This window comes from Brassica rapa, chromosome A01 (genome assembly GCF_000309985.2).
Source record: "Brassica rapa cultivar Chiifu-401-42 chromosome A01, CAAS_Brap_v3.01, whole genome shotgun sequence".
Classification (NCBI taxonomy): Eukaryota; Viridiplantae; Streptophyta; class Magnoliopsida; order Brassicales; family Brassicaceae; genus Brassica; species Brassica rapa.
Window position 1 is genome coordinate 26,082,756 of NC_024795.2, and position 24,041 is coordinate 26,106,796.

Genomic DNA, 24,041 nt, shown 5'->3' on the forward strand with positions numbered 1-24,041 from the left:
GTTCTTTGTCATTTTTACTGAGCTGACTTAGCAAAGCTTTTTTTTTTTTTTTTTTTTTTTTTGCAAAATGACTTAGCAAAGCTCTGAGAACCATTTGATCGGATGGATTGGGATTCTTGGAGACTATACTTAATTATGCTTCAATGGGTTACATAACACTGACATGAATTTATGCAATTATGCAATTTTAAGTTTAAAAAAAAAAAATTATGCAATTATTTTATCATAGCTTAATTATAAGTACAATATTACACTTTCAAAGTTCTGTAATATACGTATTTGTATCAAGGGACAAATGACAAAAGAAATATATATATATAAATATCTATATCGTTTGAATAGAAAATAATGTATCAAAAATGAGGACAATAAAAAAAAGTTGTGGACAATAAGAAATGAAGAACAAAGTAGTGTAACTGAAGGAGAGAACGTGATGGTTCTCAGCCTTTCGCCCTCTGATAGATTCTCATGAGGCTTGTATACAATTAATGTTTCTTTTCTCTTTTTCAGTACACATATTTATTAATTGATATTTCTGCATTATATTTTGGAATAAACAGTCACGAGTCCACGACAAATGGCCTAAAGTAGAAAAGGACGACAAGAAAGGTAGAATTAGTTAGAAATATATACCAAGTCTAGTATATCAAATGGACATTAAGATGTTAGTATTTTTTCACATTCCATACACAAATATACAAACATCAAAATTCAAAACTAGTCCCAGTAAGGACTGTATAAACCTAGCTAACCTACTTCTTGTTGCTTCGACGAGATGCACGTTATGAAATGATAATATGGTGGGATGCACTACACATCTATGAACTAGGACAATGCACGTCCTTATCCTAATCTGGCAACAATTGTCAAACTGTTTTATGGTGCGAGTGTTACAACTCTTATCATTCTATATATGTAAATCAAATGCTGAGGTTGATAGCCTCTTTCGTACCTGCATTATATATGATTACTTTTGTTATGAGTATGGAAAACCTACATCTATATATTTGCCTTTAGACTTTAGTGAATGTAAATGGAACAAAGGGGGACATATATATATTAGCTGCAGCACAAAGAAAGGGCCAGCTTGAGCTGGTTTCTTAGCTGTTCGCTACAGTGAACCAAATGCCACATTCAATAGTAAATATTTAAAAGTGCACAGTATGAGAAATGTGAAACAGCGAAAAAAAACAAAAAAAATTGAAGTGACAAAAGTGTGCATGTGATTGCAATGGGAGTGAAGACGTATATGAGTTATTACCGTTAACGTAGAAATTGGAAGTATGTGTTAATGAATAGCAGCAACACTGTCGCCTCTCCAGCAAAAAAAAAACACACACTTTGTTGTCCTCTTCTCAGCAACTATTTGGTGTACTCTTTTTTTTTTGTCTTCAATCCCATTTATTACCTGCTTTAAAATCATTACATGGGCCTTTAGATTTTCCGGCCCGTTTAAAATATATCAGGGCCTTATCCAATTTATGTAAGGGAAAGAGGAAAACCCTAGCTATATGTAAGTGGAGAGAGATCAGCGAGCAGAGACGACGCATCTAAGTTCGGCGAATTCACCATGAGAGCCAAGGTATGGTCTTGTTGTATAGTTCTCTTATTTTTCATTGTTTCTGCTATTCATACAAGTTTGTTAGGATCTTAGTATCACAAACTCCTGTTCTTGATTATGTCGTTTCATGTCTTGTTGGAACGGAAAACAAAACTAGTTGGACTGATATCATTGTTATGACTTGGTTTAATTTCTTGCAGTGGAAGAAGAAGCGCATGAGGAGGTTGAAGAGGAAGCGCAGGAAGATGAGACAGAGATCTAAGTAGTCTGCGTCATCGTGCCTTATCCATAAATCTCTGTGATCCCTTTCTTGTTTCTCGAACCAGTTATGTTTTTAAGTCTTACAAGTTTCAAACAATCGTCTGTAGAACATGTTTTGCTCACTCCCTTTTATATCTACTACAAGCAGAGATTTATCTTATAATTTTCTGGATATTGTTATGTTCATTACAAGTTTAGTGATTAGAATAATGGTTTAAGAGTATAGATGGTATGTTTATTACAAGTTTAGTGATTTAAATAATGGTCTATGAGTATAGATGAATGATCAAAACGTACTTTATTTAGAAAAGTGCATATAGAACTGACTTAAGCTACATAAGTTTAACGAGGGCTATCATCTGTACGCGTTCCGGGGACATCTTTCACGTCACGGTGCATCTGTTTCTGTTCTCCAGTGATCTCAGACGCTGCCTGATCCTTTCCCTTTTCGATTCCTTGAGCGCTTGAGAACAACTCTACAGGCTCAGACTCTGCGATCTTTCCTCCTTCCAGTGGTGTCCCGTGTTTGTATCTCACTCGAATCGCCTCGTCTTCCGATTGCTTCGTTTGAGCGGTTGCATACTTTATGTCATCTTTGTTCTTTGCCATCTCTATGGTTTAATGGATAATGACTTGACATGGGACGTATATAAACAGTGCGAGGTTCTTCGTGTCACTCTCTAAGCTCTAGTGTTGTGCTTACTTCTCCTTGTTGTGTTTTTCTTTTGTTGACACGTTCACACTAGTTGCAATGACGTCAAAATAAACACGCATTTTTCTTTGTACCTAAGTTTTGTGTTATGAAAAAAATCTACAGATTAATGAATTAAATTAGTTGTGAAAAAACTTGAACTGCTAAGTAATGAGACGTATCACCTACCTTCTATCTCCTCTTTTAATACCCTTTAGTATGTTTCAAGTATCTTCTTCAAACAGCAAAAGAGAAGAAAGAGAGTTCATATTCCTACACAAATAGAATTGACTCAATGATGAAGAAGATGAGAATGATGATGCTGTTAAGGAGATGCAAGAGCGTGTCCACACAATTAAGTCGTTCATATTCCTACACAAGCCTCAGATCCCAATCAGCAAGAAGAGATCCACAAGACCATCTCCATGACATCGACCAAAGCAGCCCTACACCGTCTTTGTACCAGACAGTGTTGGTCGGACGTACCAAGAAACCTTACTTGATCAGTAAGCAACACCTGAAGCACCCTTTACTCAACGCTCTTGTGGAGAAGCAACAGAGGTACGAAGATGATGATGGTGATGAAGATGGAAGCTGTATAATTACTGTGAAATGTGAAGTTGTTTTGTTCGATCATCTCCTTTGGATGCTTGAAAACGGAGACCAGGGGCAAATACTCGAGTCTTTAGATGACTTTGCCCATCTCTATCTCTCTCCTTGATTAGGTTTCACTTTTTTTTTCTACCAAAGTGTTGTCTTCCTTCTATTACAAGTTACAATTGTTTATGCATCGGTTTAAACCTTAAAGCCTTAGTTTCTTTGCTTGGGAAGTATATGTATCAATATGTTGTCTTCCTTTACTTTAGTGCTGATGGTTAACAAAGACATCCTACCAAAGTGGTGCTTTTTTTTTTTTTTGAACTCCCTCCATATTTTTTTTATTTGACGTTTTAGGATTGTACACATAAATTAAAAAACATTTAATTTTATAAACAAAAACATCATTAATTATTTACCTAACCATAATTTAACTAATAATAAAATAAAAATTATAATATCATTAGTCATCTAGCATTAATTAGTAATAAATTTTATATAAAAATTGAAAATATCAAATAATATAGAACAAAAAAATACTTCTAAAACGTCAAATATAAAAAAATGGAGAGAGTATTAGAAATGAAAACAATTAACAACTAATACTCTCTCTGTACTTAAAATTGATATTTTAGATTTTATTTTTATATTTAAAGAATCATATTTTAGATTTTTACTTAATTCACTTTATATTAAAACTAAAACGTAAAATCTAAAATATGAATGGTAGAATTTTATTGAAAATCAAACAAAACTAAAAATAGTAACTAAAATATGAAGTTAATTTTTATTAATAACTGTGTAATTTCTAAAAGAGCAATTGTCAATAATAGCACCTTTTGAAGTTTATGTCTCAAAAATAGCACTAGAAGGAGAAAGTCACAAAAATGACATTCATTAAAGGGTAAAATATCCCTAATACCCTTGGTTTAAAATTAAATAAATAAACAAAAATAAATAAAAATAATAATAAAATAAAAATAAAAATAAAAGAAATTTTTTTTTTATAGTTTCAGATTATGTTTTTTCAGATTCGAAATTTTTATAATTTTTTTTTGAAATTTTTTTTCGAAATTTTTTTTTATTTTTTTTTTCAATTTTTTTTTTATAATTTAAAAATACTTTTTGAAACTGTTTTTATAATTTTTATTTTTTATTTTAGTATTTAGTTTTTATAAAATTTTAAACCATAATTCCAAAACCCTACCCCTTAACTCTAAACCCTAAAGTTTAGATTAATTAACTCAAGGAGTATAAGTGTATATTTACTTTTTTAATGAAACCTATTTTTGTGACTTTGAGCCTTGAGTGTTACTTTGGGAACAAAAACTTGGTTTGGTGTTATCCTAGTCTTTTTCTCTTTCTAAAATATTAATCTTTCAAATACGGAGTGAGTGAGTATAAGGCAAATGATTAATGGGCCTAAGTGAAGCCCATAAACCGGAGAATAACTGTATTTGATCAAACAAAAAGTTGGCAAATCGGAACCAGACAAGATAAGGTTTCTGACATCAATCCACTAAGACACACTAACCCATAATTAATACCGACCAGAGGCGCGTTGTTACTATAAAAAGTTGCAAACTTTATGATACTTTAGTACTTTACCCACTAATCTTTTTGAGATGAAACTGAAGTCTTTATCATTTTCTAATCAAGAAAAAAGATAAAGGTTGTAACTTTACTCTTTCCTTCCACTGCTAAGTTTTGAACTAAACAAGTTTCAACAAACTGGTGTTTCAGTGGACTTATGGCCACAGCTCGTTGACTAAGGGTTTATGAATCCTCAGGTAATCTAATCCAAACTCTTTGATCTGATCAGTATCTGACACTCTTAGTGGGTTCTCTGCATCAATAGCCTTCAAAACTTTGTTCTTCTCTCTGATCATCTTTAGCTTCTCTTGTTACTTGTGTAGATGTGATTGGTCAATCAAAACGAAATAAAAGACGCGACTTTGTGGATTACTAGAGCAACAATGCGTCAGCCAGGATCAGCAGGTCAACACTGTGAGTTCACGGCGGCGTCTTACTTCTCATGGCCGACTTCAAGCAGGCTAAGCAACGCAGCGGAGGAGAGAGCCAACTACTTCTCAAACTTGCAGAAGGAAGAGGATGAGGAGGAAGAGGTTTCTCCTGAACCAGCTTCCACCGAGCCCAAAGGGCAACGAGCCACAACTTTGCTCGAGCTCATGACCATAAGAGCCTTCCACAGCAAGATCCTGCGCTGTTACAGTCTTGGAACCGCCATAGGGTTCCGGATCCGAAGAGGAGTTCTCACGGACATACCTGCTATCATTGTGTTTGTGTCTAGGAAAGTGCATAAGCAGTGGCTTAGCCCTCTTCAGTGTCTTCCTACTGCTCTTGAGGTACCGTTTGAAATCTTTAAAGTTTGGTAGTGTTAGAATGGTTGTGAATGAATGTGTGGTTTTGGGGGAGTTGATTTAGGGAGCAGGAGGGATATGGTGTGATGTAGATGTGGTGGAGTTTTCGTATTTTGGAGAGCCTGATCATCAGCCTACTCCTAAGCAAACATTCACCACTGATATTGTTGATCATCTCCAAGGTTCTGATCCCATCATTGGATCTGGCTCTCAGGTATAATCTCATTTGTGATCTGATGTTATGGAAATGACCGCTTGTTATGAACAAACGCGAATTAACTTAAAAGAAAACAAATAAACTTAATAAAGCAAAACGAATTGAGGCAAATATCCATGTTAATGAATAAATTTACAATCCATTAAACCCGTATTTATACTATTTTTCCTGATCCTAAAAGACGGACTGTATTTTTTACTGGTACACAAAGATTTAAGACATTTCCAGAATTAACAACGGCAAACTTACTGGTACACAAAGATTTAAGACATTTCCAGAATTAACAACGGCAAACTCGATTTTGTGTTGTGATGTTCTTAATCTTAATCAGGTGGCAAGCCAGGAGACTTGTGGGACTTTAGGTGCAATAGTGAGAAGTCAAACAGGAGGTAGACAAGTTGGGTTTGTGACTAACCGTCACGTTGCTGTTAACTTAGACTATCCAAGCCAGAAGATGTTTCATCCTCTCCCTCCTGCACTTGGCCCTGGTGTCTACCTTGGAGCCGTTGAGAGAGCCACTTCCTTCATCACAGACGATCTTTGGTTTGGCATTTTCGCTGGCACCAATCCAGGTTTAAAAAAAAACATCAAGTTCTTGAGGTTAAACATCAACAACTGCTAGCAATAACTTTTAATGTATTTTTTGCAGAGACGTTTGTGAGAGCAGATGGAGCATTCATCCCCTTTGCAGACGACTACGACCTGTCACGTGTCACAACCTCTGTCAAAGGTGGAGTAGGAGAGATTGGAGAGGTCAAAGCCATTGAGCTGCAGTCACCAGTTGGGAGTTTAGTAGGGAAACAGGTGGTGAAAGTCGGTAGAAGCTCCGGCTTGACTACAGGAACCGTTCTTGCTTATGCTTTGGAGTACAATGACGAGAGAGGTGTCTGCTTCCTCACTGACTTCCTTGTTGTTGGGGAGAACCATCGCAGTCCTTTTGATCTTGAAGGAGATAGTGGGAGCTTGATAGTGATGAAAGGAGAGGAGGAGAATGCGAGGCCTATTGGGATCATATGGGGAGGCACTGGTAGCCGTGGGAGGTTGAAGCTGAAAGTAGGTGAGTCTCCAGAGAGCTGGACTACTGGAGTTGATCTGGGAAGGTTACTTACACATCTTCAGCTTGATCTAATCACCACCGATGAAGGGTTGAAAGGTAATCTTGCCTGCGGTTATTACCCGAACATGCCGAACCAAACCGAATTCGGTTAGAAGGTTCGGTTCAGTTCGGAAAATACGGTTTTCGATTCGGTAGTCGGTTAGTTCGTTTTCTAAAAAATTATTTTTTTTACCACAGTACCAATCTTAACCAAAATTTCACACCAAACTAACCAAAATCCGAACCAAAATTTTCCGAATTTTATTATATTTAAACTGAAAATTTAACCAAACTAACCGCAAAACCAAAAACTTCGGTAAAATTCTTTGAAACTGAACTAACGAACAGAATTTCTTTTGGTTCACTTTGGTGAGATTTTTACCAACCCGAACTAACTGATTTCTGAACTAATTGACCCGAAATAACCGAAGAAACCGAACCTGCAGGCCTAGTAATATTTTACTTCTTAAGCATATAGAAGTAACATGACTTGTGTTTGTGTTTGTGTTTGTGTTTGTTGTACTTGTTTCAGCGGCAGTGCAAGAGCAACGAGCTGCTTCAACAACAGGGATGAGCTCAATGGTTGCAGACTCATCACCTCCGTATGTGAATCTCAAGAAAGAGAAGAGAAGCCCTGAGGAGAAGGTAGAGGCGTCGTTAGGACCTCTTCAGGTCCAACACATTGACCTTGAAGAGAGGATAGAAACAAAAGGAGGTCCTCCGAGTGTGGAGCACCAGTTCATGCCGAGCTTCAGCGGTCAGTGTTCTGTGTCTGCTTGGCCTGAGACAGCTAGAGAGGATCTTAATGCTGGTCTTGCAAATGGTGGATGCGATGGGGATTTATGTGTAGGACTGCGTTTAGGAGAAGGGGACAATGGAACTAAACGCAGACGCACTGAGATGACTAAGGATAGAATGAGACCCGCTGAATAGACGTAAGTTCAAGAACTTTTGTCGCCTTGAAGATTGATTGTCTTGCTGTTCTCCACACTTTCATTGGAAATGTTATTCGGACTGGAACATAGTCAACTTTAGATTCAGTTTGATTGTCTTTTTTCTTCTGTTTGTCTAAAATTCCATTTCTCAACGTTCATCATTGTATCATTGAAGTCACAAAGTTTTTTTTTTTTTTTTTTTGATAATTTTGGTGTGATCCTAAAAATTTTCTAGGTCCAAGGACTAATCACCAAGAGACCCATAGAAATCCGGATTTTCTTGCCACTTAAGGCGTCCATTGAAGTCACAAAGTTAATGTCATAACAAGTTGAAAATGAACATTGGACCATTATTTAAGAGAGTTTTTGAAGTTGAAAAACAGTCAACACATTATGACAAATCAAATTCCACATAGAGATTGGTTAACCATTCTCTTACTCAAAAACTCATTCCATTCTCACTTTAACTTATATTTCCGAGGTTACTTGTGTTGTCTGGACTGTTCCAATCATGTTTCAGGGTCAATGATTGTACATTGCTGTGTATAAGCTATGGAAAGCTGTGTGAATGACTCTTATTATTTGTAAATTTTACATTGTATAGCATGTTCTGTGATACTCTCATCTTTGCACAAAGAAGCATGTTCATATGGTTCTTGATAAATACAAGATTTGAATTCATTTCATTTGAAGATAAGACTGAAAATATTTCTAACTAATTGGCTAAAATACATACATTTCGTTGCTGTGACTACAAACATGTCCAAGATCTCTAGTATTGTTGGACCATCTTAGCCACCAAAATCCATCAAACCACCCTCACGTCCAAAGCAATGCCTTGGACGAACCAAAATGAAAACTCCAACGCCTTCCTTCCTTCTTGGGCATGATTCACTCATGGAGAAAGAAACTTCTTACAAACTGTTTTGCCTTTTCTTTTTTCTAGAGCAGACATACAGTATCATCATCCTCAGCTTCGAGGTGGTGCCTGATCTTCAAAAGGAAGTGGAACCGACATTGCATTCCCATAGAAATCTTCCAAGTTATAGAACGTTCTTTGCGGAGGTAAGAATAAATGGATCACCACATCTCCTGAACGCACACAACCAAAACATAAACTCTCACGCATTCGCCTTTACATCTTCATTACCAAACGCAAGTAAGAAAGAAACTAACCAAAATCCAACAACGTCCACGCGTTTGGCTTTACATCTCCATTAGCAACCTTCCCGTACTTCTTCTCAGCCATGTCTCTCATCCTCGACCTGCATCCAACGGCTCATGATATGAGAAAGACTGTTTATAGTGATATCAGTGTGAGAGAGAGTCTTAAATAGAGATATATACCCGATTGCATCGATTTGAGGTCGTGAAAACGCAGTGGCTATGATGAAAAAACGAGTCCAGTAGACGAGAGGCTTCACGAAGAGGACCTTAATGTCTCCAGCTTTCACCTCACTCGCAACTTTAGCCATTTCAACAGCAACTGCAAAGAGTGGATTCTCAGTTAGTTAATAAACCAATGAGTTGGAGAATAAAGGCTTTTGGCTTATTACATGCTAAACTCTCTGCGTCGTCATCTACCTCAGCTGTTGGAGACTTTAAATCGTCGCTCTTGTAAACAACCTTCCCGTATTTGTTGAACAAGTCGTCGAACATCTCGTCACTATCTTCACTTACATTCTACACATTACAGAGTCAAACAAACTCAACACAACTCAACTAAAAAAAAAAGTGCAACTAAAAAAGGAACCCATCACTTGTACCAATCCTAAACGTCTTAAAAGGTTGAAACTTTGAACCCAAACAAACATAAAGTTCCAATCTTTAACAGAATCTCTCTACTTTCAAACCGAAACAGTGTAACTAAAAGGAAGCCATCACTTGTAGCAATCCTAAACGTCTTAAAGGTTGAAACTTTGAACCCAAACAACCATAAAGTTCCAATCTTTAACTGAATCTATCTACTTTCAAACCGAAACAGTGTAATAAAAAAGGAACCCATCACTTGTACCAATTCTAAAAGTCTTAAAGGTTGAAACTTGGAAACCAAGCAACCATAAAGTTCCAATCTTTAACTGAATCTATCTACTTTCAAACCGACCCAGGAAACTACTTCCTACAACAAAACACAACTAGAGAGGAAACTGCGAGGAACAGAGAAGTGGTCAGAGTTTGAACGTACCGAGAGGAAGCCATCTTCAGCTTCTATTCCCACAGCAAAGCTCTTCGAGTTCGTTAGAGCTTTGTCTCTGGATTGTCGCCAAGAGCAAGTATATGGTGCCGATAGATCTCCATTGCTGAGGCAAAACATGGAAGAACTCTCTCTGCGTGTTTGAGAGGATAAAGATGGTAAACGAAAATCTCCGGAAAGCAGAGCTCCGGCGACGTTGAGACCGGTTGAAGTCGCCATTTTATCGCTCGTTGGGAGAGAGTTTCGAAACCTCTCGTCGCTGTTTAGAAGCAGATAAGATATAATTAGAGAAAAAAACTAATAGCACCAAACCAAATTTTTGTTCCCAAAATAGCCGTTCAAAGTCATAAAAATAGATTTCATTAAAAATGTAAATATACATTTATACCCTTAGGTTAATTAATCTAAACTTTAGGGTTTAGAGTTAAGGGGGTGGGGTTTTGGAATTAGGGTTTAAAATATTATAAAAAATAAATACTAAAATAAAAAATAAAATTTTTTAAAACAGTTTCAAAAATTATTTTTAAACTATAAAAAGAAAATTTGAAAAAAAAATTCAAAAAAATTCAAAATTTTTTTTTTTAAAAAAAATTATAAAAATTTCGAATCTGAAACTATAAATTTTTTTTTTATTTTTATTTTTATATTTTTTATTTATTTTTATTTGTTTATTTAATTTAAACCAAGGATATTAGGGACATTTTACCCTTTAATGAATGTCATTTTTGTGACTTTCTCCTTCTAGTGCTATTTTTGAGACATAAACTTCAAAATGTGCTATTATTGACAATTGTCCATATAATTATCCTTTAATTTTTTACTTTTGTAATTAATCGTATATTTTGTTATATTATTTTATTTTACAAAAAAAAAAATTAAATCGATTAAATAATAATTTTAAACTGTTTGACAAAAAAAACAGTTTTAAAGTGTTATTAATCAATACTATTAAAAGAAAAAAGTTTAAATAAATCTATTTAAAAAGTTGTTTGAACATTTTTTTTTGTCCTTCTTATATATTATATGTTATCTCTATTTAATCTCACTTTATTATTAGCAAAATAAATATTATTAATTGGTTTTTGGGCGTTTAACTTAAAAAAGATAATTTAACTGATACAACCCATTCAGAAAAGTAAATTATAAATCCAATTAACTTTTGTTACAGAAAAAAAAATTAACCAAATTAACTTTAGACCATTTTTTTACAAAATCCCAAATTATGAAGACCATTTTATACATAAATACATATAAATGTAACATTATTTAAATTGTATGGATTTCTAATAATAAAATGTCTGTCACAAACTGATTTTTTTTAAAAAAAAAATAATTGATAATAGTTTGATAGAAAATTAAAAAAGGAAAAAAAAATAATACTTGCTTCACTATTTTGGTAGATTGATAATTAATATATTTATAAATAAACTTAAAAATATTTGTTAAAAGAAATTTCTTATACAAGTCAAATATATATTAATATATCAAAAATTTATAAAATAAAAAACAAATTATATTTTTCTCTGTGGGCTAATAACGGTCTTTTAAATTTTCAGATACTTTTACTATATTTATTACTGTCCCACTATATATGAGTTACTAGATCTTACGGTTCGACCACAAGTCTGATTCGGATATGAAAACTCAATGAAAACATTGTACCGGACTGAAATAATAATAATAGAACAGCTTTTAAATATTTTTGATATTTAATAATAAACATAAATTCATTTAATATTTGAGTTTACGGTCACCAAAAAAATATATGCGTTTCTTAACCGCGGGTCAAAATCTAGTTAATGTTATAAACCATTACCCGCTAACGCATTTTTGAACATTTAATTGAATAGTAATTCTCGTTTTAAGGTCAATTTCATTATAGTTTTACATAGGTGAGAATGTATACAAAAAAAATCGTGTTACGTTTTTCTGTGGATGAATGTTTGTAAAACTGTAAGGTTGTGTCATGGGCTTGTTTACTTATTTACAGTGTAAGATTCCTCAGTATTCTTACAAACATTATTTTTTTACACAACCTTACGTTTGTAAGAAAACTGAGGAATTTTTTACACAACCTTACGTTTGTAAAAGTACTGAGGAATGAACATTTAAAATACTGAGGAATGTTACATTTTCTAAAGAAAAAAAAAATAGAGTATGCATGTTTGTAAAAAAAAATAATGTTTGTAAAACTGTAAGGTTGTGTCATGGGCTTGTTTACTTATTTACAGTGTAAGACTTTAGTTGGGCCTAAGTTCAAATGAGCTTGTTTCGAAGAACCATATCAGCTCATGAACAGTCCGAAACTTATAAATTCAGGCTTTGTTATTTTAGTTATTTTACAAATATAAACAAATCAAGCTACCTTCATTAGTTTGGATTAAAGGCTAGCTTGTTGAGATATGGAATTATTGAAAAGATAAGATTTTTTTCACTTCTAGCGATTATCTTTACTTTCATGTTTTTTTTTTACATTTTTTTGGCCGTGGAACCAAGTGTAGAAGTTTTTTTTTTTTTGTGTATAACCTTTTGTAACCTCAACTTTCATTTTGTAAAATGAAATTTACATTCTTAGCAAAAAAGAAAAGACAAGATAAGATTTGAAAATGGGATGGACCACTAAAAGCATACTTACTAGAGTTCCCAAATTGGCATAAATCATTAATCATCATCATATATGCATACACACAAAAAATGTCGCAGTCTATGATGCGTACATAACGCAGAGTGCCAAAAAACCTCAAATGTCACAATCTAACATAGGTCATAATCCCACGGAATCAATCGATATAATTTATGTGAGCTACTACTATATATGCTAGACAGACACACACATGTCTCTGCCTGCATATATCAATAAATTGATAATAATTATATATGGAGCAAACAAGTTTGGTTGGGGAAGTGTGATGAATTCGACAAGTTAGTGTAATTATAGAGGAAGAGAAGAGAGGGACAATCCAAAATAATACAAACGCACATCTACCTTCCTGTCAACGTTTCTATTATTATTAGGGATCTCACCTTTCTTTTTGTACCATTTATTTAATGATGCATTATTCTGACAATTCTTTTTTTTTGTTATATCACATCTATTCATACTAAACATATATTTTTTCAAAATTATTTGACATACCAAATCCATGGAGAAATGTGGTGCAATGGAATTGGAGAATAAGAAGAACCATTCATTTTCTGCCGAAATTTAATGTTAAATTTATCTAGGAATTTTAATTTATTTTTATAACATGGATTCATTTTGTGTTCAGAAAAGAAAAGAGAAAGACATATCAATTTCACTCGTTTCTGTCATTATGTTTAGTGGGTGGGTGGGGTGATGATTCCCTTATCTTCACTCAGAAAATTTATTATTTTCATCAGCATCATATGTTAATCAATCTTGGCAGCTAATTAGCACGCTAATTAATTAATTTAAACATGACAAGTTTAGTCAAATTTTGATTCATATCTAACATGGAAAAGTGAGATTAGTTGTGGCACCCGATTCCAAAATGAAACGTTAACGTGGGGATAGGTCATCAAGATTAGGTGATGAAACCATGAGTGATAATAGAGGGCTGATCTATTCCTTTATTTTATTACATGATTGTCATTATATATACCAGTCCTCGATAATTACGGCTCGTCTCGATCTACAATTGCCTTGGATCCACGTAACGTGTGTAAAAACATGAAAATTCATACATCTTTGCTGTTCTACTCAATTATCACTTTATCAGATAGGTTAGGTGGGTCCACATGGGTGCATGAAATCGAGTGCAACGGTCAATAAAAATCGTGGAATATATAATTGTTGCGAGGAGTGGAAATTAAGGTCCTAGTGTAGTGTGTTTCCAATACAAGTAAGATGTTGACAATGGGCTCGATTCACCTATATATCCACCTCCCTTCTTCACCAAAATACCCCACTAATATAACTTAATATATCAGCTTGCTTTTAATTTCTACAACCATATATTTTGACAAAAAAACGTCAAATATATAATGTGGTGGTGGTTGTCAAGTAGATGTTTGAGATATGTAATAGCGGAAACTTATAATCTTGATAACTGAATCCATTTTACTTGTTGTGAAGATAACAAAATATTTGTTGATGGGAGTAATAAGAAAGCGGAAACACTATTACTATTGAGGTTTATGGTTTATAATGACACATTGCTTTACTTTTTCCAATACATGTGATGCCATCTCGAGCCGTATCCAATTCCTTGCTCAACCAACTTTCCCGATGCATTGCTTTCACGTATTTTGTGTTTATCGATATCTACTAAATACGTGCCAAACACATAGTATTACATATATTGGACGTGCATATTGTTTACTTTTATATATTGACAAGTACATAACTTTTAGAACTCTATGTATGGCATAGATGATGGCGTGATGTCTATCGAGAATATATGACAGAAGACCTTATGAATACTACAAAATATATTATGCATATAGGGATGCTGAAAACGAGATTCCTTTGGAGAAAAGAACAATAAAGTTTGTTCCATATACAAATTTAGATGTGCGATTATGCGTTGGTGTGACATTGAGATTCTCATTATGGTGAAGGGTTGAGATGATGTGTGGAAAATAATAGATCAACAACTCTTTTAAATTCAACTAAAGAAAAAGAACTACGTTTATGAGTCATGCCTTTGCCCTCAAAAGCAGGCACGCCAAAACCACTTACCTACATATATTATTTTCTTCTATAAAATTTATATTCTTGCGAATCTAGATTAATTTTTAGTACTATTTGACTGGTGATATTTATTTAATGATTTACTCACTGCACATCTAGTAAAATAAAGCAATTGAATCATCATAGTCATACGTTGAAATATTCAAACAAGTTACTTTCTATATTTTTTTTTTCACTATATGTACATCAATCCTCTCAACAATTAATTATTTAGGGTTTTAAAAGAAATAAACTTGAACCTTACCTAAACAAAAAAATGAGATGATGACACCATTATAATTTATAAACCAAACTAGTTCAAATGTGAGACTTATTCAGTTGATCTTCTTTTATCATCCGATATGTATGCAGATTTTATAGTTTAATCCCATGTGAACGCGACTCTTTAGATAAGTAATACTTCCTCTGTTTTTAATTATAAGTAGTTTTACTTAATAGTACAAATATTTAGAAAGTTGTTATCTAAAAAAATATATCATTTAATCAATTAATTTAACCAATTATAAAAAGTTTAACATTATTTCATTGGTCACACAATATTCAATAAATGAAAAAGTGCATTGAAATATGTAAATTATTTATATTGTGAAACAAATTTTTTTTGCTAAAACTACCTACATTTAGAAACCGAGGGAGTATATTCAAGAACGAGCCTCGACTTTTGTTATTAGGCAACCTGCACCTTCAGTATTTTCTTAATATTGAGCTGTCAGTGATAAAAAAAATAGTTGTACGATGTCAGATTGGCCCAAACAATAATAAAATGTATGATACGACTAAATGTAATATAGTGGTAAAGATAATGTTCTGAAAAGCAGATGATGCAAAAGGCATGCCCATCTTAATGCGGTTGCTATGCTAACCTCGTGATTCTATGCCTCTCTTCATGCTCTAGCAATTAGCATTCCCAAGGCAACTTAATTTATGTGCCGGTGGCTTTATGTGAATTGAATGAGTTTGCAAACAAAAATAACTTACTTTATACGCTGTAGTACTTAATTGGAGATTAGTTTATTTGGTGACTGTTACTGAATACATTTGATCGGCATAAAAATAAGGAGTCCACCCGCAATAACAAAAAAAATAAGATGTGAATTCATAGAAATGAAGAAAACAAATAGAAGGTGTGAACTCACGGTAAAGTTAACCATATGGTTTACATCTTGCATGCATCTATATAGTCCAGATTGACTATATATTTGATCATAGATGTTCATGGACGCAATATAGCTTAATTAAATGCAAATATAAGCATGCACGATATTAGACTAAATACACATAATGCTAATAAAAAACAAAAGGTTCAACTACTAAATAAAACGTAATCTGACCTAGTTAAATAATTAAACTATATGAGAGACGATAATGTTGAGAATTAAGAAAACAGTTGACATGCGATGCAAGCATTCCTAATTATAAATTAGTGTATGTTACGTATTTTCATTAGTATAATTTTATATCTTACTCTCTCCCTTCCTAGAAGATATATGTTCTGGAAAAAAAATTGTTTCAAAAAGATACATTTTTTACTTTTTCGATGTATAATTTTATGAAAAAATGTAAGTTTCAAAAAAATTAATAGTGTTTATTAAATTTCTATTGACTAAAAGTTATGAAAAATTGTTATTCACAAAAAACAATGCATATTTAATAAGTTTTTTTAATATATGTGAAAAATCTATAATATGTATATTTTAAAAATAGAGAGAGTATTATTATTGTATCATTTTAAAATGAACGACTTTCATTTCAGCGAATAATTATGCTTAGAAGGATAAACTTAGAATATATCAATCAGATTAATATAAAAATGAAATGATATAACCCAAACCTTTTTTAGAGGATATATTTTTTTTTGCAACTGAGAAGATATGTCTAAATCGGGGCTTCTAGCTCTAATGGTAAAGGAGTTACAGCTGTGAGTACCGTCACCTGGGTTCGAATCCCGGCCATTGAAAAATTAACATTTCGGTATCGACAGAGACAGAAGACCAACACGTGGCAACACGTGATTAACCATAGTTTACGAAATGAGTTAGAGCATGATTAACCATGGTTTATTAAATTCATGATTTAATTTTTTTTATATTTTTTGACTAAAAAATAGTTTTTATATTTTTTATATAAGAAACGGTTCTTATTTTTTTTAATTAAAATCTAAAAAAGTTAAAAACAATCTTTTAACCAAAGTTAAAAATTTCAGTTAAAAGACTGAGATTAATCATAGTATTCGAACTTTTAATAAAAATCAATCAAAATATCTCCTAGGGATGGTGAGTATAAATCCATACCAAGAATAAGAAACCAAATAGTTTTCCTCTTAATGTGCAATGACACAAGTCGTAACATGGAAGAGATAATGGTGACACGTGGCATTATTCTAGCTTAACATATGTGGCAGAGTAACAGACAAAACAGTACTGTATTAAAAATTAAAAAAAACACAAACAAAATTAGAAAAAGAGGTAAAGAAGCAGCGGTGGGTACACCGTACCTTTCTCAACGGCTGCTTTTTATTTTCTTTTATTTATCAAAATTTCTCTTTAAGCTAAAATTAAAAAAAAACTGAGAATAATGCCAAGCTGGCACCTCACACGTGCCCATGCGACCCTAGTATCCCGGCAACTCCATCACACGTGGACCACAGATCCCACACTTTAACATTTGTCATTTTGACACGTGGCATTGTTAGTGCCGTCTGTATTGTATCTAGTCCTCTGCCTCATTTACGGATTCGCCCCGTTGGAATCTAACGGACCTGTCCAAGTCTGTCCCAACGGATAAGGCATTCTTCAAATTTTTGTTGGCGTCTTCCGTTTTTTAAATAAATAACTTTTTTTGTTCAGAAATTCTGAGCCTTGGCGTTTCAAATTCATGCATGCATAGCAGTTATTTTGTAGTTTTATTAAACATAAAATGAGTAATTTCCCAATCTACTACAACGAATTAATGGCATTTTTTCTTGGGGTTAAATGATACTGGGATGTTTCAAAAATAAAATTGAGATCTGATCTAACATACAATGATCGTTTGTTTGAAAACGATACGAATAATTTAAGAGGGTCACAAGATGCACAACTCTTGTCACATGAGCCACCCCTTTTGATGTACCACAATTTTGGCGTTTATACATTATGCACACATTGGCATTTACGTATGTATTCACACACTACATACAATGAATCTTCCACGGTTTCTTACACCAAACACTTTTGTTACCAATATAGATTTACTTGCTGTCAGTTTTGACCAGTAATATGAAGAAAAAAAACGACAAGAGTTAGGCGAAACAAGAGAGAAACAACAATTTATAGTAAAAATAAAAAAAATAAAAGAACGTAAATGAGGTAGATATACAGATTTTACAGATGTCGTTGTCAAATCTTATTTTTTCTAATTAAGAAACTTCTTTAATGGTGACTGGTCAGCCGGATAACCGAAGAATCCTCATGCTTAATGTTTTTCTTTTGCCTTTAATAATAAACAATGCTATCTAGAAAACAACAAAACCACAATTAGAAAATAAATAAATAAAAAACACATCACATCTTCCTCTCTGTTCTCTATAAATTAGCAGACAAGGGTGGTGTTGGTTTCTGCTTTGATATTTGTTTTTTAGTTTTCCCCTCTCTGTGAAACCGTATATTAAAACCCTTCACAACCTCCCATTACTTCTTCCACCACCATCTTTCACGTTTTTAAACGCTCCCTTCTGAATCGCCCATTTAATAGCTTTGAACCAGTTTCGATGGCCGTTGAAGCACACCATCTTAATCCTTTATTTTCTTCCAACAGGTACGTGTTCTTCTCATTCTCTCCTCTTTGTTATTTTCTACGTTTTTTTTCCAACAAAACCTAACGTTACGGCTGGTTTTCTTTACAGAGAAATGATGTATCCCGTTGAAGCGAACGGTTTAGTCTACACAAACCAGATCAGATACAACACTCTTCCAGCGGCGACGATGCCGTTTAACCCTACCATGGAATGTCAAACTTCTACGTTTAATCCCGTTTACAACACATCACCGGTTGATTTTTTGGTTCACCAGTCCATGAAACCAACGATCCACTCCGTTGATAGTTCTGTCACATACAACAGCGACAATAATAATGGCAACAACGTTAATTATCTTCCTCCGGTGTCGTCTTTGAGAAAACGCCCCAGAGAAGAATCGGTTGTTGAAAACCCTATGCCAAGCCAGAAACGTTGCACCGATCCTCTCATGTTCCTAGGACAAGACTTGTCTTCTAACGTCCAGCATCACAACTTAGATATCGACCGCTTGATCTCTAATCATGTAAGTGTTATTATTAAACATTTTTTATAACATAATTTTTTTGCTGGTTCATATCGACTGATGATGTTTGACAATATTTTTATCAGGTCGAGATAATGAGAATGGGGATTGAAGAGAAGAGAAAAGAACAAGGTAGGAAGATAATGGAAGCTATTGAGCAAGGGTTGATGAAGACACTTAGAGCCAAAGATGAAGAGATCAATCACATAGGCAAACTAAACCTCTTTCTCGAAGAGAAGGTTAAGTCTCTCACTGTAGAGAATCAGTTATGGCGTGACATGGCACAATCTAATGAAGCCACCGTAAACTCCCTACGGTCCAATCTCCAACAAGTCCTCGCCGCAGTGGAACGTAACCGCTGGGAGGAGCCTACAACTGCTGATGACGCGCAGTCTTGTTGCGGAAGCAGCGACGAGGGTGATAGTACGATGATGCGCACGGTTTCAAGTACGATGTGTAGAAGCTGTGGGAAAGGAGAAGCTAGTGTGTTACTGTTACCATGCAGACACATGTGTCTATGCAGTGTGTGTGGTTCTTCGATTAACACTTGTCCAATCTGTAAATCTCCAAAGAACGCTAGTCTTCATGTTAATCTTTCCTAACAATACTCGGTAGATTGTAAATGTCCTAAAATAGTAAATAGTTGAAACAGTATTAAAAAATCGTGGTTTTTAAAACTGTACCAATAGTGATGATGATGGAACACGAATCTTTGACATATGTGTCAGTTCTTTAATGTAGAAGGGGGTTCACGAGGGTCATCCTGTTGCTGAAAATCGTGGGTTAGGTTTATACCCACTTTCCAATGTCATATTGCGCCAAAAAAAGTGTCAAGTTTCGTGGTTCAACTACTAGTCTTTCTCCCATATATCAACGTCACTTTTCATGAGATGGGTTTTCACTAGCATATACTTTTGTTGAAACGTTACAAGTCTCTGTGTTTTTCTAGAAATTTTATTATTATTCGATACAAAAAGTAAAAGTGAGTGGTCGAAATCGTGGGTTATGCGTGACAGACCAGTAAACTAAAAGCAAAGATAAAATAAAAAGCCATTTCAACTTTTTCCTCTATACTCGAGAGAACTGATGCATAAAGAGACTGAAGGAGTGGGTCAAGTGCAAGTTAGCCAGTGGTAGATTTTAAGCGCAGGTTAGAAAAGAAACAAAAGTTTGACTAGCCGTTACGAAATCGCATTAAACTGACGTGGAAGACGCGCGCAAATGTCGCTGTGACAAAGAGTGGGTCCAATGTTGAGTAGTTTCCAACTTATCCTGTTTATATTAATATAATAACATTTCTCATTAATATAACATTTCTCGAGGGCAAAAAATAAATAAACGAGAATTGTAAAATCATAAAAGGTAAAGAGAGAGTTCCACCAAAACCTCTTTTTTTTTTTTTCCATCTGAAATTTCCATTAATATCAAAATTTGAAGAACCGTTACAAAGGAAAATCAGATCATAAAACTATCTACAGTCACGTTCCATATCAAACACACCCGAAAGCCACCTTGGTTGCCCCAGCGCAACATACGATTGAAACCTATTCTGATTCACAACACTCTGAGCTATTAGTCGCGCTCCCCTATTAGCTGCCGGGAGTTCTAACATAACCTTGCACTCCAAAAAATTCACGAACAGCATCATAATCTCTTTCACTTTAAAATTGAAGGAAGACCAAGCTTTTGGTCTATTTATTGCATTAACCAAGACCCTTCCTTCAAACGCAAAGTGAACCTTGAGGATCCTATGACTGATCATACTTTCTAATGACCATAGGAAAGCCAAAAAGAAAGCCTCATCTTTTGATCCCACCGATCCAAAATCTCGACGACTATGCAAACACACCACCCCATTTGAATCACGAAGCACCCACGCAGCTCCTGCCACCTTTTTTGTCTTCGACCAAGACATACCTATATTGCATTTGAAAACATGACTTGGTGGCTTCTTCCATTTAACCTCTCTCTTCTGCTCTGAATCCACCCCTCCTCCCTTTCCTTCTGATCCCAATGATTGAGCCACAAACCAGAGCGAAGCTTCCTCCTCTGCTTTCTTCCAAATCTGGATGCTATCATAGAGAAACCCTTCAAACAACAAAGAGTTTCTATTCTTCCATATATACCACAGCGTCCAAGGGAAGACTCGAACAATTTCTACCACCTGTGAGCTATCTTGTGTAGTCGAAAATAGATATTTCATATTCTGAAAAAGAGAGCTATCACTAAATCCTCCAGGTGGTGATGGAAAGCCTGAGATTGCCCAAACTTGCCTGGCAAAGGTGCAGGAGAATAGAACGTGATTGACGGACTCAGCTTCCAAACCACACACCTGACAACATTCATCACATTTCATTCCCCTCTCTGCCAGACAATCATTAACCGCTAAAGCATTTGATATAGCTTTCCACATGAAGACTTTAATCTTCGGTGGAGCTTTGAACTCCCAAACCTGAGCTTTTAACGGATTTAAGGATGGCTGAATATTCTGTTGATTGATAATGACCTTATTCTTAACAGAGAAGGCCAGATCATACCCTGTTCTGACCGAATAAAGACCATTCCTAGTATGTTTCCACAGCCATGAATCATCATCTGAAACCACCGGCTGATTTCGGAGAAGGATTGCAATATCAGCAGGAACAAAAAGCTCATTTAGTTTGATTGTATCCCATCTTCTAGTGTGAGGGTTAATGAGATCCGAAACCATCAGGTTCACATCAAATACCCTCTGCCTTCTGATCGGAGGTCTACAAGTTCCTTCCTCATCCTCTAACCATGGGTCCGTCCAAACCTTCATACTTCTTCCATTCCCAACCATGCGTTTGAGACCTTTTGAAAGAAGGTCTCGTCCATATAAAATACTTCTCCAGGCATAAGAAGGTTTTTCACCCAATGGAGCTGTAGCAAAATCAAAGTTCTCAAAATATTTTGCTTTCATAACCCTGGACATCAAGCAATCATCAGAATGAATTAATCTCCATGCTTGCTTGGCTAACAGGGCTTGGTTAAAACACTCCAAGTCCTTGAATCCCATGCCACCTTGCTCTTTAGGCAAACACATTTTCTCCCAGCTTATCCAATGGATTTTTCTTTTATGTTCCAGTGAACTCCACCAAAAACTTGCCATAGCAGACGACAGATTGTCACAGAGCGTTTTTGGGATTTTAAAACAGGACATTGCTGACACTGGCAGAGCAGAAGCCGTAGATTTTAGGAGAACCTCTTTACCCCCTTGAGAAAGGGTCTTCGCATGCCAAACTGAAATTCTTGTAAGCATTCTCTCCTTTAAGTAAGCAAAGAGCTTAACTTTTGATCCCTTTAAAGATTCTGGAAGACCAAGATATTTAGAAGCTCCACCCTCCGCTTCAATCCCCATCTTTCTTCTGACATTACTCTTAACCTCTTCTGTTATCCCTTTCCCAAAAGTAATTGAAGACTTTGTAGGATTGATAACTTGGCCCGTCACCTCTCCATATCTATGAAGAACTCTTAACAAATGATCACTTTGCTCCTCATTTGCTTTACAAACCAACAAGCAATCATCAGCAAAAAGCAAGTGATTAACCGAAGGTCCATGATCACCAAAACTCATTCCTGTTATCGAGCCTTCCTCCTCTGCTTTCATCAATAGATGTGAGAGGCCTTCAGCGCAGAGCACGAACAGGAATGGCGAAAGCGGATCTCCCTGTCTCAAACCCCGCTGTGGCATTACTAAACCATGAGGCTGATCATTAATCAAGATAGAATACGACACAGTTGAAACACAGGTCATAATTCTGTTCACCCAATTAATCTGAAAGCCCAAAGCACATAGCAAAGCCCGCAGATAGCCCCACTCTACTCTATCATAAGCCTTCGACATATCAGTTTTTACCACCATATATTCCTCTCCAATGCGCGCAGAAGAACCCAGAGAGTGAACTAACTCATGAGCAATAGTGATATTATCTGATAATAACCTCTCAGACACAAAGGCAGATTGAGTAGTACCCACCAATCTATTCATCCAAGGTTTTAGTCGGGCCACCATTATCTTAGATACGACCTTGTAAATCACCGAACAAAGGCTGATAGGCCGTAGATCAGATATCAATTTTGGATCAGGAATCTTTGGGATTAGACACAAGTGGGTATAATTCCATTCTTTAGGGAGGACCCCTGATATGAAGAACCGTTGAACGTCGTTGACCACTTGTTCTTCCACGACTGACCAAAATTTCTGAGAAAACAAAGCTGACATACCGTCTGGTCCTGGGGCTTTAGAAGGGTTAATAGCAAACATCGCTTCCTTCACCTCTTCAGCTGTCACTGGTTTATTCAGAAACCAGTTCATTTGATCCGTCACCCTTGGAGCCATGCCTTGGAACCAGCTATCAAATGGCTTAGGATTTGATGACTAAAAAAGTTTGGAGAAAAATTCAATAGCCACATCCCCTTTAGCTGCCTCAGAGAATACCTCCTCTCCTCTGTCATTCAAAAGCTTCTCAATGTTGTTCTTAGCCCGGACCGCCTTTACAGAGTTCTGAAAGAACTTAGTGTTTCGATCCCCCGCATACATCCATTTCTCATTGCTTTTCTGCCACCAATAAATTTCTTCATCTCTATAGGCTTTTACCAAATCTTTTTTCAAAGCGTGAATCTGATATACAGAGGGATCATGCGATGACTGCTGTTGCTCTAAGTCAAACTCCAATTGTCTGATTCTCTCCCTTGAATTCATATCTGATCTTTTCTTCAAAGTACTCAGAGCTTTTCTACATGCTTTTAATCTGGACGAAACCGTTCCCATTCTACTACCATGCGCAAGCTGCCAAGCATCAGTGACACTGTCCTTGATGCCATCTAGGTCCAGCAATCTTCGATCAAATCTGAAGCATCCTCTGTAAATTTCTTGAGGCTCAATAAGTTTAATAAGAACAGGACGATGATCTGATCCTCTTTTTGCCATAAAGAGCTGATTTGAGCTAGGAAACTTCTGAGACCAAGCTCTGTTCCCAAAACATCTGTCGAGCCTAGATTGGATCCACAAATTTCCTCTTCTTCCTCCCCATGTAAAACCATCACCATGACTTGGAAGTTCCTCTAATTTTCCG

The 24,041-nt window shown here is 35.2% G+C and overlaps 5 protein-coding genes and 2 long non-coding RNA genes across 8 annotated transcripts; 4 read left to right on the forward strand and 3 right to left on the reverse strand.

Annotated features, from left to right (window-relative positions):
- The first annotated feature begins 1,422 nt into the window (after window positions 1-1,422).
- Window positions 1,423-2,006, forward strand: LOC108870584. The gene is made up of 2 exons (XR_001957129.2): window positions 1,423-1,582; window positions 1,762-2,006. It is a non-coding gene; the product is annotated as an uncharacterized LOC108870584 (long non-coding RNA).
- A 99-nt stretch (window positions 2,007-2,105) lies between these two features.
- On the reverse strand, window positions 2,106-2,492 carry LOC103849726. The gene has a single exon (XM_009126444.3). The coding sequence runs from the start codon at window positions 2,429-2,431 to the stop codon at window positions 2,165-2,167; it is 267 nt and encodes an 88-aa protein (XP_009124692.1). The 5' UTR covers window positions 2,432-2,492; the 3' UTR covers window positions 2,106-2,164.
- Window positions 2,493-2,764: 272 nt separating this feature from the next.
- LOC103849725 (auxin-responsive protein SAUR78) lies at window positions 2,765-3,398 on the forward strand. Its single transcript, XM_009126443.2, has one exon. The coding sequence runs from the start codon at window positions 2,809-2,811 to the stop codon at window positions 3,232-3,234; it is 426 nt and encodes a 141-aa protein (XP_009124691.1). The 5' UTR covers window positions 2,765-2,808; the 3' UTR covers window positions 3,235-3,398.
- A 1,165-nt stretch (window positions 3,399-4,563) lies between these two features.
- LOC103849724 (protein NARROW LEAF 1) lies at window positions 4,564-8,115 on the forward strand. Of its 2 annotated transcripts, none has more exons than XM_033280417.1 (7): window positions 4,564-4,900; window positions 5,027-5,476; window positions 5,556-5,705; window positions 6,040-6,280; window positions 6,358-6,861; window positions 7,337-7,922; window positions 8,053-8,115. In XM_033280417.1, exons 2-6 carry the CDS (start codon window positions 5,087-5,089, stop codon window positions 7,735-7,737), a joined length of 1,686 nt encoding a protein of 561 aa, XP_033136308.1. In that variant the 5' UTR covers window positions 4,564-4,900; window positions 5,027-5,086; the 3' UTR covers window positions 7,738-7,922; window positions 8,053-8,115. The 2 variants fall into 2 exon arrangements, with proteins under 2 accessions (XP_033136308.1, XP_009124690.1); XM_009126442.3 differs by having other exon boundaries at window positions 7,337-7,913; window positions 8,044-8,095.
- A 250-nt stretch (window positions 8,116-8,365) lies between these two features.
- Window positions 8,366-10,464, reverse strand: LOC103849723 (protein Iojap, chloroplastic). Its single transcript, XM_009126441.3, has 5 exons — window positions 9,925-10,464; window positions 9,296-9,422; window positions 9,087-9,225; window positions 8,916-9,004; window positions 8,366-8,831 (listed from the first exon to the last, which is right to left on the reverse strand). The coding sequence occupies exons 1-5, from the start codon at window positions 10,150-10,152 to the stop codon at window positions 8,710-8,712; spliced, it is 705 nt and encodes a 234-aa protein (XP_009124689.1). The 5' UTR covers window positions 10,153-10,464; the 3' UTR covers window positions 8,366-8,709.
- Window positions 10,465-10,931: 467 nt separating this feature from the next.
- On the reverse strand, window positions 10,932-17,908 carry LOC117128314. Its single transcript, XR_004451602.1, has 2 exons — window positions 15,511-17,908; window positions 10,932-15,353 (listed from the first exon to the last, which is right to left on the reverse strand). It is a non-coding gene; the product is annotated as an uncharacterized LOC117128314 (long non-coding RNA).
- A 245-nt stretch (window positions 17,909-18,153) lies between these two features.
- LOC103849722 (probable BOI-related E3 ubiquitin-protein ligase 3) lies at window positions 18,154-19,751 on the forward strand. Its single transcript, XM_009126440.3, has 3 exons — window positions 18,154-18,442; window positions 18,531-18,945; window positions 19,032-19,751. Exons 1-3 carry the CDS (start codon window positions 18,396-18,398, stop codon window positions 19,545-19,547), a joined length of 978 nt encoding a protein of 325 aa, XP_009124688.1. The 5' UTR covers window positions 18,154-18,395; the 3' UTR covers window positions 19,548-19,751.
- The last annotated feature ends 4,290 nt before the right edge of the window (window positions 19,752-24,041 follow it).